Genomic DNA, 19,409 nt, shown 5'->3' with positions numbered 1-19,409 from the left:
TCAGGCTCCCTGCTCAGCAGGGAGTCTGCTTCTCCCTCTGCCCTTCTCCCTAGTTGTGTGCTCGCGTGCACTCTCTCTCTCTCTCTCTCTCTCTCTCTCTCTTAAATAAATAAAATGTTTTATAAAAAATAAAAACAAAATAACATACCAGCACATGGATGGTTGCCCATCAAGTGCAGAGCTGATTTCCTGTAGCACACAGATGTCATTAATTTGCATATTTAGTCAGCCAATATTTAGCGTGCCCCTGCTGTGTTCTCTGAGATTACAGTGGTGAACAAGTAAGTGATCAATTCGTGAATAAGATACTATAAGGCCAGAATAAGTGCGATAAAAATAAAACGAGTGGACAGAGAGGAGCGGGGCTACTGGGAGGCCTTTCAGAGGACAGACACCAGGGCTGAGACACAGATGGTGACCACAGCCACCCATGGGGGCCTCAGTGGAGGGGACAGCCATGTGGACAACCAGAGTTCCCAAGAAACAGAACTGAAAAATCCCCAAGAGTATTAGCCCATTGAACTAGAGGAGGAAATTTACACGGGATGCATGTTACTAATAGGTTTAAAAAACATCCACCAGAAGCAGAATACACCCAACACAATGGCTCCGATTAGGATACGAGGCTTCTCTTAGGCTTCTTTATTTGGAAGACTTGATTGCCTGAAATTTGGAAAAGGAGCTGAGGTGTTTAGGGAGGCGGGTCTGTAATCAGCTGTTGATCCTCTGCTCTCTGCCGGGATGAGGGGGTTCTGGCCCAATAGATACATTGGGCTTTACTGGGAGGGAGCAAGCTGAAAAGAAGCTTCTGGAATCCATGGCACCAACCAAACTCGACTGGTGGCCAATGGACTGGATTTGACCACAAACTACCATGGAAATGCAGTGGAGGGAAGGGCTAGTCCATAGGCTGAACAGACCCATCCAGAGGGATGGTTACTGGGTCACTGTGGGCTGGGGGTAGCAGCGAGTATAGACATCACAGGGCTCACATGCCTAATGGCAGTGTTCAAACTGTACAGAGGGAATGTGTGTTCAGGTATTTTAAGAGCAGTATCATCTGGGCATCTGGCTGGCTTGGCCAGTAAAGCATGCAGCCCTTGATCTCAGATGAGTTCAAGCCCCATGTTGAGTGTAGAGGTTCCTTGAAAGTATTTCATATGACTTCACTTGGCAAAGATAAGACAAAAGAAACTGAAAGCCAATCTCATATATAAGTATTTATGGATAAAAAACTAAATAAATTAACCAGCACACAGAATTCAAGAGCAAATGGGCAAGTAACTGTTGGTATCATTTACCATTTTAGTGAGTCAGAAGAGAGAAACCTTTTCATTTGCTCCATTAATGCTTTTTTAAAAGGTACTTAAATCAATATCCATCTTTTATTAAAAAGTCTTAATAAAAGAGGAACAGTTGGGCATTTCATTAACAAAATAAAAACACATATATTTAAAGTATAAAATGAGCAACATACTTAACGGTGGAACATTCGATGCATTGCCCTCGAAGTCAGACACCAGGCAGGGATTTCCCGTCACTTCACTTTGTGATGTGGCTCTGGAAGGAAGCACTGCTCACTGCCTTCATCTGAGAGAAAGAATGAAAAGATATAAAAAGACAGGAGGAGACGGCCCTGCCATGTGCATATGAGGGCACAGGACACCTGAACACCCAAAAGAGCAACTGAAGAGCTGTTACAAAATCGAACAGGCACCTACCATGTTGTGATTATTTCCTCTGTCTAGAATGTTGTTCCTCCCTCAACCCCACTGTCCTTTGCCCCACAAGCTCCTCTTTATCCTCTAGGATGTAGACCAGATGTCCCCCTCATCCGTGAGACTGTCCCTCTTCTGTCTGCAAAGGAGGCATTGTCCCTCTGTCCCTAGGAGGGCTGTTACTGTACCAAATTATACCCGAATCACTTGGGTCTCTTCATGTCCCTGCACCCACCACAGAGGAGGCAGTAACAGGGTCCCACTGGGTGCATATGTATGAGCTCCATGGATGGGCAGGGTAGGTCCTGTGTACTAAGGATAAGGCAGATGCCAGTGCCACTACGCATTTCTGACTCAGCACCAAGGACCTTTGTCTCTCTCTGGACCAGGTGCTCAGTAGGCATTATTGAGTGGAGACCCCACACACACACACCCAAGTCTGTGACCCACACCCGTCAGAGCTAGCTGCTGCCAACGCTGGAGGAGGCACAGTGCCACCTTCTCTGGGCACAATCCTGCCCTGACTGTCACACGAGACTCTGCAAACCAGCCTTTCCTCTTGGTGATGTTGCATTTCTGTGCTCTGCCCATGCAGGGCCAGGGAGCTACCTCTCCAGAGAAATCTGCACCCCCACCCCCACCACCCCACCAATTAGGGGATTCCAGACGGTAGCCAAGAAACTTTCCTCAGCGCCTGGCCCTCTGACCACCTCTTTTTCCTTTTCCTACCTGTTGTTTTTGAACCCAGCCCAGTGAGCCCCACTTCTGCATCTCATCTGCCCTCTGCAGAGAATGAACTTGGCCGGGGATATAGGATGTCAGCAAAGTGTTTGCCTTCCTGCCAGCAGAGGCCATCAAATGCAGCCTCTGGGTAGAGGGCAAGAGTCATTTTATTAAACATCCTAGAAATTCTCTTAAATTCTATTTTTAATTTTTAAAGCAGAAAGAATTAACCTTTCAATATTTCTTCTTTCCGTGCCCAAGAACCTTACAATCTAGTTGAGACTATTGGCTTTTGACTTGGGTCCAGGAACACACACTGACCCGAGGGATGCCCTGGAGCCTTTTCCAACTGCCCTTTGTTTTAACAGCTCCTGATGTGGCTGTGATTCTTTGGAATGGTAATATGTGCCAGCCTTACCCTGGTGCCATCCCTCAGCACTTGGGAGGCTAGTGTGGAAGTAAATACAGAGTTTCTGGCATGGCTATCATTTTCCTTCCATCACTGACCGTGCCCTTTTAAGTTCCTCATAAAAATTGTGTGCTAGGCCAGGGAATACCCTGAAATGATTTGTGGGGAACTGATTGAAAGAACTACCTCTTCTAGGCCACGCAGAAATTATCCGCTGTTTGAAGCCAGAGCGGAGCATAATGCAGTGCAGGTTAATAGATCAGTGGAAGCTGTTTTGTCAGCTTGTAAAAAGGCAAGAGAACCAAATTTTTATTAAAAAAAAAAATAGTTTTGCTGAGCAAACAGTATGTGCACTTATTATGGACTTTGGAAAAATAAATGATTTTAAGCTAATGTCAGGCTCCAGATCCTTATGTGATAGTTTGAACCCTCAACATGAAAGGAATGAAAAACCTCTGGAATATTGTTGACATTTGTGCTATGAATGCACACGCACTGTCATTCATTACTCACTTCTCAGAGAGCATTTCTAGTTGTGGTATCAACCTCCGGGCATTTTCATATTACTTACTGAGGACAGGTGCGTCTGGTAGGATTAATTTTGTTGGGGGCTAGGGACAGCCGTTTGAAGGGGAGTAGCAGACATGTTCTCAGACCAGCACACACACTCGAGCCTGCCATCTTTGTCCTTGTCTACAAAGGCCAATGGCCACACTTCAAGTCTTCGGAAGCCCTGATCACACATAGACTAGCCCAGCTAGTTGTATCTTCTTTGGCCTTTTAAGAAGCATGCCCCTTGGAAAAGCAAATCCTGAGCCTACAGACTTTTAAGACTCTGAACCTTTCCTCACTGCCGGCATCCCTGTTCCTTCCATTATCTCCTGTGGGTTTTGTTCCATTCTGTGAATGGGACCTGCAGCCTCTCTGGGCCCCATCGTCATCAGGATACCTGGTATTGAATAGCCCCTGGTTCCTTAACAGCAGAGCTCAGTGTTGTGATTATCATTTGAAAGCTTTGGAAATCTGAGAGTTGCCCTGGGAATGAAGGTAAGTGCCTTAGTTGTTATCAGGCTCAATATTTTGGTCAGTTTCACGGTTGCTTAGTAACCGAAGTGAAACTGACCAGAAGATGGAAAAACTTGAAATTCATTTCCAGAGATTGCCTCAGACTACAAGAAGGCACCTTCCTGTTTAAATGTGACTAATCTTTTTTTTTTTTTTTTTTTTTTTAATAAGTGCCTTGAAATCCTTTGGCGATGTCTTCTGGATGTTAGGTAGACTAATGAATATCCAAAACCATCCACACCTGAGAAGAAATCCCGAGTCTGTATTTGTGAGGAGTCTCTCAAGCCTACCACATCCCCTAAACCAGGCAGGATCCAGATGCCTCTTCCCAGCCCCCATGGGTGCCAGCCTTGCCTGTCCTGGCCTCTAGCAGCAGCAAGAAGTGAGGGATGGCTGAAAACAGGCAAGGGTGGGCCAGCGGGCCCCCAGGCAGCCACACGCCCACCCCTTATCTCCAAACTCCAAGGGCTGGGGAATTGCACCCACAGAGACCAGCTGCCTCCTTTCTTTGTCCTGCAGCTTTTCTCTGAGCATTAAAGTCCTGGTAGAGGGGAGTTACCAGTGAGGACTCTGGGAGCCTGGAGTCATCCCCTCCTCATCCTTCCTACGCTCAGCAAAAATGCCTCAAACACCTGCTCTGCACCTTTCTGCTCCAATTCATCTTGAGAACTACAGTAGAACCTGCCTCTCTATGTCCTCCCAACACCTACACTACCAGAAAGAGTAGCTGGTAATCCAGGGGGATGTCAGCCCCAGTGGGGAATATCCCTCTGGAAGACAAACCCCAAATGCAGCCTGTGACCTGAAGCAAAACAGATGGACCACAGGTACAAAACAAGCATGGAAATGTACTCTAGGAAGCGAAGAAGCCATTAGCCATTAGCCATTAGCCATTAGCAACACCGAGCAAAAACAAGGAGTAATTAAAAAATGAATGAAGTAGGGATGCCTGGGTGGCTCAGTGGTTGAGCATCCACCTTTGGCTCAGGGTGTGATCCTGGCATCCTGGGATCGAGTTCCGCATCAGGCTCCCCGCATGGAGCCTGCTTCTCCCTCTGCCTGTCTGTGTCTCTCATGAATGAGTGAAGTCTTTAAAAACAAAGAACAACAACAAAAAAAATGAATGAAGTAGAAACCAGGTATGAAGAAGAGAAAAACCAAACAAAGGAACAAAAGAGAAAAGTTATAGGGTGGAACAGCTACATTTGGGTCAAACTGAAGAACCAGCCAAAAGACAGCAGGAACAGTGAAAGAAACAGCAGATATAAAACAAACAGGAGATCTGGATTCATGGAGGACCCAGCAGGAGAATTAGGGGGAAATCCTCATGGGCAGGATCTTGGCTCCCCCACACAGGCCATTGCCCTACAGACCACCAGGTTGCACAGTGAGCTCCCCTGATCTGCCCAGGGGAGAAGTGAGGTGAGGCGGCCCGCAGATCTGGTTCCGGGCACCCAGCAGTGATGCCTTCTGGCCCTCTCTCACAAATATGCGGCACCAGCAAAATATGCAGAAGCTATATATACATGGGCCCATCCTGTAGTCCCCAGCCGGGGCCGGGACACTGGCAGGTGGTGGGATGTGGTCACAGGACAAGCGAGGGAGCAAACGAGCCCTGCCAGTAGCCAGGGAAGTCGGCCGTCTATATCTGGATTTTGCACTTATGTGATGAACAACCATCTGATTAAAGTTTTCAAACTGCTTTTAGTAGGATTTGCCTTAGGAAGAGTCTTAACTTTTTCTTTCATCTTGAATCCCAGGAAGTTTACATGTCATCAGCAGGTTGTCAGGGTGACGGCTGTCCAGACCGACTGTCAGGCGTCCTTTTCTGTCGCGTGTAAAGCCCCTGACACTTCCACTGACTTCTTTGCCCTTTGGAAACAGCAGACTCCTCTCTATGGCCCCATGGTTTTCCTAGTTAAGGCCCCATGAGCCATTTCCTAGTTAAGCTGCCCTGGCCCACCCCCTGTCACCCAGTACTTCACTGCAGGGACCGGTGGTTGGGTCTTCCAGAGACAACTGCCTTTGTCACACAGTTGCCCAAAAAAATAGCTTCATTTCATGAAGCCACTTTAGGAGTCGTTTTAGACTTTTTTCAGACCAAGCCGAAAGCAGGATACTATTTCCAACAGGTATAATGAGCATTGAACCTGATCACAAGGCATCTGTTAACCCCATTGGGGCTGCTGAGAGGTGATAATGATTACCTTGTCTGGAGGAGCCTCAGGGCCAGAGGGAGCCCAGAGTGCTGCAAATGGTAAAATCAGACCAGCCAGGGCCTGAGTCCAGTTTGGCCAATTCCAATTCTTGGTATTACAGGGGTGGTGGTGGTGAGTGTTTCAGGGACAGAGGAACCCTCTTAGCATTGGGCCCATTCCGGGTGCCCCTACACTGTCCCAGGGAGTGGACGGGACCACCGATGGCAGGATGGGCTGTATGCAGGACTCTGGCCTTCAGCCCAGTGACAGGGTCCTATGCAAGCTCCAGGGATGAGGGTGAGGGAAACACACAGCCTGGCCTTCAGAAAGCTCCCAGTGTATGGGACCTCACCTCTAACCTGTGAACTCAAACGTGTTGTGGGGGTGGGGGCGGGGAGGGGTTGGGGAGGGACTACGCTGAGATAGAGCGGTTAAGACAATTTGGGGAGTGCTGGGGGTGGTAGGGGACAGAAGTAGGAGATGAGATTCCCAGCGGTGGAAGGCAAGCCAGGTAGACTGCACAGTCCAAGGCTCTTTACAGGCCCGCAAGTGGTGGGAGCCATCATAACCCAGGGCCCTGGCACTGGGGGGTGGGCTGAGGCAGGCAGGGGACCAAGCCTGGTGTGGAGCACCAAGCAGGGGACTGGGACTTGTAGGCAACAGAGGGCTCCAGTCCCCTTGGAGTGTGGAATTGGGAGCCCACACAGGAGCAGGCCCTAAAGCCCAGCAAGGATCTGTGGCTATAACATTACGCTCCTTCTCTGCCATGGGCATGCTGAGCCCTCCTCAGGTGGCAGCCAGTTTCAGCCTCAGCCTCCTGACAGGGGCCAAGGGGAACTGTCCTGCAGAAGATAGGGCCATGATTGCCCCGGGTGTCTGTTCTAACCTCCCATGGACTTTTGGAATTAGGCCTTTATTAGAAGTCAACATCCGCCCACCCCATCCCCGATGTTATTATATCTCAGAACTATACATTTGTCTTCAAATGACTCAAGGGAGTACTTCCAAAACGGGGAGGGGGGGGGCTAGCAGCTCCCTGTGTATGAGCCAGCCCGTGGATGACAGTGACCTTGGGTGGTGTTTAGAGTCCCCTAGCCTCCATCCTATCCTCCCACAACCCTCTCCACCCTCTTGTGGTTCACTCCATCCTGGCAAACTTCTATTCATCCTTCAAAACCCAGTTCACACATCCTCCTTTGAAGCCTTACCAGATTCCCTTCCCAGAGAATTTCTCTCCCTCCTGTTTTTTGGGGGCACTCTGTTCAATCTCCTGATAGGACACATTGTATTTTATCTTTTGATGGCTCTGTCTCGCCCAAGGTCAGGGCAGCCCTGCCCACAACACGAGCATACCTCCTCCAGATGGGCCACAGAGTCCCCTCACAGACCCACATGACCCCTCTCCCCAAGTGCCAGGGACTCTGCCTGGCCTGTGTAGCTGCTGGTCAGTGTGCCAAGCTAGGAGCCCTGGTCACCCAAAGCCCACCCACTGCCAACTAACGGCCGTGTCTCTCTCTCTCTCTCTCTCTCTCTCTCACCTTCCTAGGGCCGACGAAATTGAAATGATCATGACGGACCTTGAAAGAGCAAACCAGGTAGGACCTTTTGTGGCTTCAGGCTTAAAATCCCAACAGCATTGCCATTTCTTGCTAGACGCTTTTCTTAAGTTGGAAGGCCAGTTATTCTCAGTTTTTTTTGTTTGTTTGTTTGTTTTCTTATGGACAGCTGTCAATATCAACCCTTTTTCCAATGTCATGAAAAGTATGTGGAAGGTCCCAGCCATTATTTCCTTGGCAAAGCCTTGGGCGTGGTCCCAGTGTCCCAGACTCCCATGGTGAGCCTCTGCTGCAGAGTGGCTACTGTGTTTCCTTTTTTTTTTTTTTTTAAGATTTTATTTATTTATTTGTGAGAATACACAGGAGAGAGAGAGAGAGAGAGAGAGGCAGAGACAAAGGCAGAGGGAGAAGCAGGCTCCATGCAGGGAGCCCGATGTGGGACTCGATTCCAGGTCTCCAGGATCATGCCCTGGGCTGAAGGCGGTGCCAAACCACTGAGCCACCCGGGCCACCCTCTTTTTTTTCTTAATCTGTGTCTTAAATGCCCAACTCTGCTCCCAAGGTAATCGTTATGCTCCAGAGTTTGTACCAGTGAGTCACACCGTGAGGAAGTCTTCTGCCTTCAAATGCTTTGAAGCCATTTGCTCAACTGATAGCTCCCTCCTGGCTGATACTTAGGTGTCACAGATGCCCCAGGGAAAGTACTTGGCACTGTGTCCAGCACAGAATACTACACAGTATAGGGTGGCTTTAATTACCCAGCTGCCTGGGGACTGCGTGGCTCAGTTAGTGAAGCATCCAGCTCTTGATCTCAGCTCATGTCTGGGTCTCAGGGCTGTAAGTTCAAGCCCTGCGTTGGGCTCCACGCTGAGCATGGGCCCTCCTAAAATAAATACTCAGCTGCCTGTCAAAATGGGCCCCCTCTACGGTACCCGTAACTTGCCCAGGACTCCATAGAACTGTAAGACATTCCACTTTAGCAAGTGATGCTGCTGCTTTGGAAAGAGCCTCTCCATTTATTTTCTTTATTCATGGGGAGAAGCACCCAAAGCTGTGATCTATCTCTCAGCCCCAGAAAGCCCCATGCTGCGGCCTCTCCCCACTCAGTTTATAGCTGAGTCGCCATAGGCATTAGAAAGCTTAGCAGTTTGCCTCAGGTAGTCTGGGTGAGCACAGCCCCCCACCAACCCCCCAGCCTCTGTGGGATGAAAATCCTTCCAGATCTGTGGTCCCTGCTTCCACCTTGTGTGAGAGTTCCATGAGCTACCTGCCTCTTGGTGGCTGGTGTTGCTTGCACACCAGGGCAGAGGCTCAGGAAAGCGCATCCTTGTCACCTTTTTGGCCAATGAAAACATCCTGAAGTCCATTTGGAATATGAAAGCTAGTTTATGCATGGGAATGATCATGGGATATATGGATTTCTTCATTCTTTAAAGAAGGTTTGTGGGTTCAGTGTTGCACACAGACTCTTCACTGAGCATCCTGGGCCTGGCCCACAGAAGACATATAGCAGAGATGCATGGAATGAGCCCCCTGGGATAGAAACGTTGTGTAGTAGTTACCCTGACAGTTATAAGAGGCACTCACAACCCTTGAGTAACTCCTTTTGTGCCTGGTCCTATTCTGAGCACTTGACATGAACCGAGCTAGCTGTATTTATTTACCTGTATTTGCTAAACATATTTACTCTGGCCCCTTTGCTTTTACTCAGCACTGCTCCACGTTGCAGAGACCTTAACTCAGAAGTAGTTACTGGAAAGAGTTAACTTTCTCTGTTCAGACAGTTGCCATCTGCACATCCCAGATTTGTTCCTGGGCCAATATCGGGCATATCTCTCCTTTTGATGGCACTTTGGGGTAGACTTCTGGTTTGTTATAACAGATAGCCTCGGTCTAGGATTATGGAGTGCACTGTCTCCTACTACCTCTAAGGCAGTCCACAGGTACTGAAGAAGTTTGGTGGAGTCCGTATATTTTTCAAACTGCTGGAGGCTGCTTGCAGGGGAATCTCGGTCCTGGGAGACACCAGGCAGGATTGCAGAGAAAGGGGCAACCTCCAAAATGACACTGGGTCCAGGTCCCAATTTGGTATTTGCTAGTTGGTGTGGCCTTGGACAAGTCTCTTAACTGCTTACATTTCTTTAAAAAAGAAAAGAAAAAAGAGAAACTCTGCAAACATGCGAAGGGAGAGTGGAGTTAGTCATTGAAACAGAAGGTAAAATCCTGGGTGCCAGGGGCTGCGGCAGGGGGATCTGGGGACTTGTTTCATGGGTACAGAGTCTTTAGTTTTGCAAGGTGAAAAAGTTCCAGAGATCGTTTGCATGACAGCATGGATATAGCTAACACTGCCAAAGCATACACTTAAAATTTGGTTAAGATGGTATATTTTATATATCTTTTACCATAATTAAAATGTTTAATTTTTTTTTTTAAGGTGGAAAGAGAGGGAGGGAGTGATAACCGATACTTCCTTTGCACGATTGTTTTGAGGGTAGAGGTTAAAACACCCAAGTAAGAAGTAGGTACTTAGATAAATGTTAGTTCTATAGTTGCCAAAGAAGCGTGGATTTGGTGGGAGAATTGTATAAAGTCTTGCACTAGGGAAATACCAGCGTTGTGGGTATGGGAGAAGTGTAGGGGAGTTCTAACTAGCAACTCAGGGTGAGTTAGAGCCTGATGTGGCTACCCAGAGAAATTAATGCAACCTCAGGCTACATTAATAGAAATAGTTTCTGGATTGAAGGAGATAGTGTTCTGCACTAATCTGCAGCCATCGGTCCATGCCTGGGGAATTATAATATATCTTGGAAACCACACTATGAGGACAGTTGGTACCTGGGGTGCATTCAGGCTCCACCCCGTGGCCAGGACCACAAAGGAACCCTAACACAAAAGGAATCAGGAAGTTATGGGACATTCCTGATCCCTGGGGAACATGGAAAGAAGATAGAGGGCTTTGACACCAAGCACCAGAGCAATAATTTCAGGAACTTGGGATGTGACAGGGTTATAAAGGGGAAGGTGTAGGATGGGGACATGATGGATTCTGTCCCGTAGCTCTCCAGGACTGGCCTGGGGAAGGGGTCAGGCTTTCTCATGGCCATGGCCACACTCAGAAGCTGGTAAGAGGGACCTTACTCCTGATTAGAGAAGCCCTCTCTCAGCCCAGCCCTGGCTCTCCAGAGGTGCTAAGAGCTGGGTGCCACCAGAGCTGTGAAGGCAGATGCTGGCCAGCCCTCACTGAGGGTGTGAGGTGGGGGGATCAGACAGAGGGAGCAGAAGGAGGGATCACACATGACTCCAAGGGTTGACATGGAGAAAAATGCCCTGGGTGGCCATGAGGAAGACAGTGTTGCAGGCAGGCACAGAAGGGCGTAGTGAGCTCTGGGGATTCTGGGCCATTCCATAAAGCTGAAACAAGGAGGTACAGGATGGGAGAGAGTGGGCCCCCAGGAGGGGATTAGATCTGGGTTCGGAGGAGGGCTTTGAACACAGGCCTCTGCATGGAAGACCTCTCTGAGAACAGTGGGGAATCATGGGCAGAAGTAAGATATTGGACTTCTGTTCCAGAAGGATCACCCTGGCGAAACATCAGAACACGGATGGGAGTGGAAAGACAGGAAGCCAGCAGAGCAGCTGTCGTGATACGTTAGGGCAAAGATGACTCGGGCCTGAAATGAGGCAGTCCCAAGTAGAGAGGAGGCAGAGGCAGCGGGGCAGGAGTCAGGGGACAAAGGAGCCATACACCCGTGCAGGCGCAGCCAGACAGCTGGTTCAGCTGCCTTTCCCATCAAGGGAAATCCCCAGGAGGAGCAATTTACTAGTTCATTGGTATATCACATTATTTTTGCACTAGGTTTATAGTCAAAATGTTCTACTGAGACCTGAAGCTGTTTTATTGCCGAAGCACTGTGTTTCTATTGTGGAAAAGTGGAAGAGCAGTCAGCCACTGACAGCTCCGGGTCTCATTTACACCTGTTTGTTAAACTTCAAGGCACTTGCTTTAATACTCACCACCTTAATTGGTGGCTGTGATGGTTCAGAACTTTGAAGATAAGAAGCCACAACTTTGTGCCTTTTTGACTGTATAAAGCCATCTGGGGCTTCAACCATCCTGTCACTTTGCCGGCTGTACCTTCACCTACATGCCTTTCCAAGTCCCAGCCAGGGGCAGGAAGAAGTCCTTTCACTGAGTGGTCCTCCTCCTGCTACCTGCCTGATTCTTACAGAGGAGACTGCCCTAACGGGAGGAACTTCAGCTAGAAGTGCAGCTTAATCTCACCGAGGAGCAGAACCAAGGGTAGAGAAAAATGCAAAGAGCTGCAAGAACTCCTAGCAAGGCATGGCCCTTTTTCCAACCAAGGTTTCTGCGTTCTCTCGGGGAACAACTGGGTTTGAGTCCCACACCTCCCATTTCCCTGCCATGGGTCTTGAACGAACCTCCCAGCTCCCAGTGTGTTTCCCATCTATCTTTGAATGAGGGTAGTAATTCACACGTTGGAGAGAACACTGCCGAAAAAACAAATCCGCTGAGTAAATTTTGAAGATCTTACCGGCTTTATTCAACGATTCATGAATTGGGCAGCATCCCACCTAGCAGACAGGAGCTCTGAGGAGCCATGCAGAATGGAAGGCAGAAAAGGGAAGGATAAAGAGCGAATTGTTTTAGGTTCCTTCCTACGGGAGGCAGGAGGGGTCTGTTGGACCTTACTAGCACAGACTGGGAAATTCCAGGTGGTTGGGTTAAAAGTCACATTCCCAGAAGAGGCTGACACTGCAATGAGGTTAGGTCTTCCTTCGATCTGGGTTTGCTGACATGGGGCTTGGCACAAGTGACACCATTTGGAGCATGTTGTTCTTAAAAATAACAATTCTTCCCTTTTGATCAGACTATCAGCCTGAGAGATGTGACCAAAATTTAAGCCATTAGTGCCATGCTCAGCCACCACTCTGTAGTCCTCACAGCTTTTACTGATCCTCTGTGTGATATTGCCAGGTCATGATGTTTTTTTGTGGAATTCACATGGTGGTCACAGGGTCACAACTTCAGGCTCACAGTCTCTTAGTGGGTCATTCTTTTCCTTTTCTGACACTCTAGTCTTGGGGAGATTGTTTGCTTGATGATTAGTGGCTTTGAACATGCATTTAAAGCTTTTGAGAGATGGGGCACCTGGGTGGCTCAGTGTTTGAGCATCTGCCTTTGACTCAGGTCATGATCCCAGGGTCCTGGGATTGAGTCCCACGTCGGGCTCCCCACTAGGAGGCTGCTTCTCCCTCTGCCTATGTCTCTGCCTCTCTCTCTTTCTCTCTCTGTGTCGTTCATGAATAAATAAATAAAATCTTAAAAAAAAAAAAAAAAAGCTTTTGAGAGAATACAGTGCACCAGGGAGGTTGCTATGATTATAAGAAGCAGGATAATTCCCAGTGTCTGGAATGGACTTTGGAGCCATGGTCCCCAAAACCCAAATTATTCAAAATCAAATGAGTCAAAGAAAGACCCTGTTGAAAGAGTAACCTTTCCAAGCCAGGTGACTTGCTCAGTGGTTTTATGGAAATGAGTTCATACTTCCCCAGAAGTGTTAATCCAGATGCAGCAGGTGGTGTTGATCACAGCACAGACCCCTCCTTGTTCAGCCAAAAGATAGAGCCTCTCCTATTATCAAGAACAACCTTAGCCAGAGAGTCTTAAGGATCTTTATTGAGCAGCTATGGCTTTAGCAGTGGAAACCTAAGAGCCATTGCCCAGTTAGGCACCAGCCAGCCAGGCATTCATAGGCCCAGGGAGAATGATAACTACCAGAGGCAAAGATCAACCCTGTCGGGGCACAAAGCATTCTCACTAAGGTGATGCTGTCCATGAGGACAGATAGGAGTTCTTATGACATATCCAGTAATCTGAAAGGCAAAGGTTACCCCCTCTCCTAGCAGTGGCCTTAAGAGATATGGATGATGGTGTTATCTTTCCAGGCTAATGTGTGTCAAAGAACAAAAGGGAAGAAAGGGTCTCATGCTCAGTTCAAGTTTGAGGTCTCCATCCAGCATCTTTTTTTTTTTTTTTTTTTTTTTAAGATTTTATTCATGAGAGACACACACAAAGAGAGAGAGAGGCAGAGACATAGAGAAGCAGGCTCCAATGCAGGGAGCCCGATGTGGGACTCGATCCTGGGACTCCAGGATCATGCCCTTGGCCGAAGGCAGGCACTAAACCACTGAGCCACCCAGGGATCCCTCCATCCAGCATCTTGGGGAGAAGCAGCCTACACCAGTGTTCACTGCTTCTCTTCCTAGTCATTCCATGCAAAGGGTCTCCAGCATTCAAACAAGATCAACTGTCAGGTGGAGCCTTTTTGGCTGTAAGATGTATATACCCAAGCTTCAGGTCCCTGGAGTCTGCCTGCTATCCAGGCAATGAGGAGGACCTGGTCTCATCCCTTCCTTCAAGGAGATTATAAAGGGCAGTCTTTGTTCCTAGTGAATCCAAATCAGAAGGGTAGGAGAAATTTAGAAGGGTTAGTTTTGAGAGTTATGGCCAGATAGTTGAGGAAACTAGAAGAGTCAGGATCCAGGCCAGTTTAGAGGTTTTAATCACAAAACCTCAAAAACAGTTAACAGGATTAGCATCTGATAGTTACAAAGGCACAAACATAATTTTTCTCTCTGCAATCACCCCTATCTTTTTTTTACTACAGATAATCACAGTAAAAGTAATTTTATATTCAACTTGGCCTGATTATTTATGTGAGTGCAGCAAGAATCGTGACTGACCATGTAAGCTCCTCTGTGCTTTTAAAGCTAGAACCTTGTAAGCAAAATACCAGGTTAATTTTTTTAAGGAGTTTTTTTTTTTAAGATTTTATTTATTTATTCATGAGAGACACAGGGAGAGAGGCAGCGATATAGGCAGAGGGAGAAGCAGACTCCATGCAAGGAGCCCGATGTAGGACTCGATCCCGGGACTCCAGGATCATGGGTGACCCACCCAGGTGTCCCGAAGGGGCTTTACTTATTGGCCCCATAAAGTCAACCCTAGTCCCTTAAAGCTTTCTAGTCATTTCCGAGTATATGCACATCTCTCAAATATGACAAGCAGGTCAAGCCTGTGGTAATATAGCCAATATTTCCAGTTGTGTCCTGTTACAAGGAGAACACATTCTCATTGAACTTATTAAATAACTATATTGCTGTGAAAAGAATAAGGTTTCTGAATTCTGGAAGGATCAGGTTGAGAGAAAAAGTAAATGTTTCATTTTTGTTTAAAAAGGTAGAAAATGCCAAATTCCTGTTTGAGAAAAGTTTCCTTAAATCTGGAAAAATGAAACATCAGTCTTTCAAATAAGTCATAAAAATCACAATCCTCCTCCGCTCATTCATTTCCTTGTGATTAATCCTCATTCTGCTTGAATCCAGGTTTTTGGGGTTTTTTACCCCATGAGTTCTGGAAATTCTTACCCAGTTTGGTTTAATGATCTTGGTTATCCAAAATTTGGACTTGTTAAAGTCCTTTCCATGAATCCCCATGAAGACAACACACTCTTAAAGGAAAAGTTTTGCAAAAAGCATCTGAGTAAAATAATATAACTCTGTAAATGACAAAGACTTTAAAATGTCTGTTGTTACAGATCTGCTGAGAGTTCATTTGATAAGGAATTGTATTGTAGTCATTTCTGTGATGTATGACATTTTAAGATAACATATAACTAGAATCATGACATAATACCAGGACAAATCAGATTTCTAGGAATTTCACACAATTTCTGAAACACTTATATCCCTATACAAATACAACATAAAGAAGGCTCAGTATTGCATTCTACTGAACAACTCTTCCTGTGTGATTTAACAAACCAAATAAGCCAAGTTAGTTTAATATCTCCTTTTTTATAAGGTGAAAGAACAAATCCTTTGACATGTCCCAGGACCCCTCCTGAAAATCTCAAAATTAGTTCAAAGTCAAAAAGACTTCCTTTAGCATTTGATTCACAGAAGTTTGTCAGAAAACATCAAAGGATTTTAGAACACTTGGTCAGGTAGGATCGTAGGTCTCTGTGACACAATAATTACTCCTCTATTTAACCATAGTGACAACTGAAGACCTTGAAGGCAAATACAGGAAGTTAAATAGTTGTTTAACAAAACAAAGCAAACCCTTAGCTCTTTTAGTAGAGAAGACAGCTTTCTTAAGGAATCAAAGACCTGATAAAGACCCAGGAAATTATTTTGACAAGACACAAAACCTTCATTTTCCAGGCAAGTTACCTAAAATGCCTACTGTCTCTTATCAAGAGCAAACCAGTAGTTCAAGAAAACTGTCTTTTTAAAAGAGAAAACCAGGGCACCTGGTTGGCTCAGTCATTAGAGCACGTGACTCTTCATCTCAGCTTTGTAAGTCTGAGCCCCACATTGGGCATAGAGATTACTTAAAAATAAAATATATTAAAAAAAAATAAAACCAAACTCTAATTTTGCACCAAATCACTTTTGATGTTAAAACCCATTTAACTTTATCACGTTTATTCTAATCTTAGGTAGCTTGACCACACATGAAAATTTCTTTCAAAGATTTCTTGTCCACAAATCTACAACTTTCTTTTTCACATTCAGATTTCGCCCTGTGTTTTTCCGTTTTTGCATTCTGAAATAAGCAGCCTCTCATTAAGACAAAATTGTTTTCTTTTCCCTCAACACAAATGCCTCTCCGTTCTTCATACCTTCTTTGATTGAAAACACACGTCTTACTTTCCTTGCATACAGAGATGTTTCCTTTATTATTTCTAGTAGTGTAATTACATATATTAGAATTTCTAACCCTTAGAACCTTTCATTTCTATTCGTGAACCTTTACATCAGCATTCTGTGGCTTGGCAAATGTATAAATGCATTGTATAATTTCTAGAAACATGGTTTCTGGTAGTAAATTTTTCAGTGTGGCACAAAATGTGTCTTACTAGTAAACCCAAATATCTTTGATTCCTCTGTAAAAGGAAGCCCAAAATGGATAAACCTGTGTTCAGTGATTAATTAGCTTTTTGCAATGAAACTGGGAATTTTGAAGCATTTTGGAGACTTCTGCTTGCCAATTAAATACGTACCCCATTTGGTTTGTTTGATTTGGGAGCCCTTGCTTTCAAGTGTACTTCTTAAATGATCTTCTCTAACTGGAATGTTCCTCATAATGGCCATTGTAATTCTAGGTTGTTTTTAATAAGATTCTGCCATTTTTATAGATATTAAGTTTCTGAGACTGTAGTTCTTAGACAAAATAAGCAGGGTGCCAGTAGGTGGTGGAATTATCATGATGATTATTATGGCTGTTTCAGCTGAGCCTTTTGGTCTTTTGGAACCAGACTAATATCTAAAAGGGGTAGGCTGCTGGTTTGGGAGTTGTGTGATGTTTTACAGTGTACCTGATTACATGGAAGTTTTCTTGAGGTTGGCAGGTGACCTTGTGTCACTCTAACCCATTCCTAATTCACCTTAACGCAGGAGTCTTAGAGTTAGATGAGTCTAAACAGGGACTCCAGTCACCAGCACAGGGCCAGCTTGGGCCACATGGTAATAAGTGTCTCATCTCTGTCCCAGAGTAGACTTTCCTGACCTCTCTCCTGCAGAATCTCTGAAGCAGGGTCACCTCTGGGGTTTAGGCTGTTTTCTGGAGTCATGTGGGGGCATTGCTTTGGAAGAATGACCAGGAGTTGGCTCTGCACTTTCCAGAGCAATGGAGTCCACCCCTTTGGAAGGCTCATTTGTTGGCTTTGCTAGCCTCCCCTCTCCTTTATCTCTCCTTCCAGAGTACAGGGCCTTGTGAGGAACAGGCCAGGAGGTCATCCCCAAGGAGAACTTGCCTTCTTCTCGAAATTGTCCAAATGTGGTGTTATTTGTCCTCGAGTATGGTAGCTAGAAAAATGGCCCCCAAATATGCTTCCCAAGCCCAACTTACAAATATGTTAGTGTACCTGGCAAGGAAGGGTTAAGGCTGTTACCAGCTGACCTTGACATGGGGAGATGACCTGGGAGTGTGTGAGCGCACCCAGTATAATCATGGGATCCTGAGATGCCGAAGAGTCCACATCAGAGCCATGTGCTGGCTTTGAAGATGGGAGAGGGGCCATGTGCCAAGGAATGCAGGAGGCCCCCAGAAACTGGAAATGGCTGGAAACCAGATTCTCCCCCAGAGCCTCACAAAGGAACACAGCCCTGCCCACCCTGTGATCTGAGCCCAGTGAGACCCATTGTGGACTCCTGACTTCCAGACCTCTAAGATAATAAACGTGTTTTTCAAACCCACTAAATTTGTAGTAATTTGCTTCGGTAGCCTTAGCAAAGTAATAGAAAGAAGGCTTGCCTGCTAACAGACTTCATGTTCCTAGCCAGGTCCCACCTCTGAGAAGCCATGGGTTTACCTGGAGGCTCTGCCCACAGCCAGCCTATGTGGCTGCTTTGTCACTGGAGGGACTTGCTTGCCTCTGGTTGCCCCAGGCCAGGGTTTTTGTGGCCACATGTACATAAGGGGACAAGACACAAAGACCAGGGCCCAGTTGGGCAGAAGACCAGATCAGATACCCACTAGCACCGCCACCATTTAAAACCAGGGACTCCAAAGGCTATACCTTAAATGGGTAAATTGGGCAAAGCCTGGACTCCATCATGTCTCAACCCTGGTCCTGGGAGGAATGAAAACATGCCACCCTAGAGAATGCCTAACCACAGCCACCTCTCTGTGGGCCTGGGGCCTGCATCTCAAACCAGGCCATGACTGGCCTCACCAGCCTCCCCCCTGGGCCTTCACCGGCCCTGCTGGCTGCAGCTGCCTGAGGCTTTCACCATTGCCTCCTCTCTCTCTGCCCTGCCCCACCGTGCCTCCTCCATATTTTATTAATCAAAATTTTCAGACTTTCAGGTCTGGAAATAGCTGTCAGCATTCTATATTGGCCTTCTAATGTATCTTCTTTCGGGGCCTGAGTTTTGGGAAAAGCTTTCTTTCCTGCCCTTCCTGGGACCTTTCAGGAGCCCTTGAGGAGTTGGGCGGGGGGGGGGGGTTTCCCTTGGCCCTTCCTGTAGGACGGGGAGGCACCCTGCACCCACAGGTCAGGCCACCCTTCCTGAGATACGAAGCTGTGACTTGGGTGAGCCAGTGTGCCACACGTAGGACTCATCAATGCTGTTTGGCAGCCTGACTGACAGAATTGATCAAGTGCTGCTCCCTGCCTCTGGCTTCCCAGGTGGCTGCTGAAGCCGGCTACGGTCCCTAGTCATCTTTCCCTAAATAGTCTTCCATTTTCAGATGAGACAAGTAATGAAACCTTCAGGCAGTGCCCACCGGGGGCCTTAAAGATACTAATAGTGGTTTGTGATTGGACTCCTCACCCTGCGTGGGGTGCGCTGTTCGGCCCTAGGCTCCTATTACGTCCTTGGTCCTCAGTTGTCCTGCGCAGGCTCACGAGGCACCTGTGTCTGTGTGCTTGTCACCAGGCCGCTGCCGGTACAGCCAGTGTCCCCACTCGTGTCCTCCTGCTTCACTGCCCCAGGCTATTAGCACCGACTCTCACTTCCCAGGAAAGTACAGAAAGTAAGCAACAGCCAGCAGAGGAGGTGTCTCAGGGAAGCAGCTCCGACTTGGTGAGGAGTGGCTGCTGGATCCACCCTGGGGCTGTGCCAGCTGCCAGGCAGAAGCCTGGCCTCGGGCCCTGGGCTTGGTCTCAGCAGGGCAGGGAGGTGTAGGAGAGCCCGCCCCCTGGAAACA

At 47.1% G+C, this 19,409-nt stretch overlaps 1 protein-coding gene across 12 annotated transcripts in view; it reads left to right on the top strand.

The window, feature by feature from the left end:
* CUX1 (cut like homeobox 1) overlaps positions 1-19,409 on the top strand; it is a 363,575-nt gene that overhangs the window by 248,188 nt on the left and 95,978 nt on the right. For all 12 annotated transcript variants that reach the window (XM_026019558.2, XM_026019559.2, XM_072752950.1 and 9 more), the window contains exon 9: positions 7,660-7,708. In XM_026019558.2, the coding sequence (XP_025875343.1) occupies positions 7,660-7,708 (49 nt within the window). The remainder of the gene's footprint in view (positions 1-7,659; positions 7,709-19,409) is intronic.

Source organism: Vulpes vulpes, chromosome 3, assembly GCF_048418805.1.
Source record: "Vulpes vulpes isolate BD-2025 chromosome 3, VulVul3, whole genome shotgun sequence".
Lineage (NCBI taxonomy): Eukaryota > Metazoa > Chordata > Mammalia > Carnivora > Canidae > Vulpes > Vulpes vulpes.
This window is presented reverse-complemented; position numbering and strand designations above follow the sequence as displayed.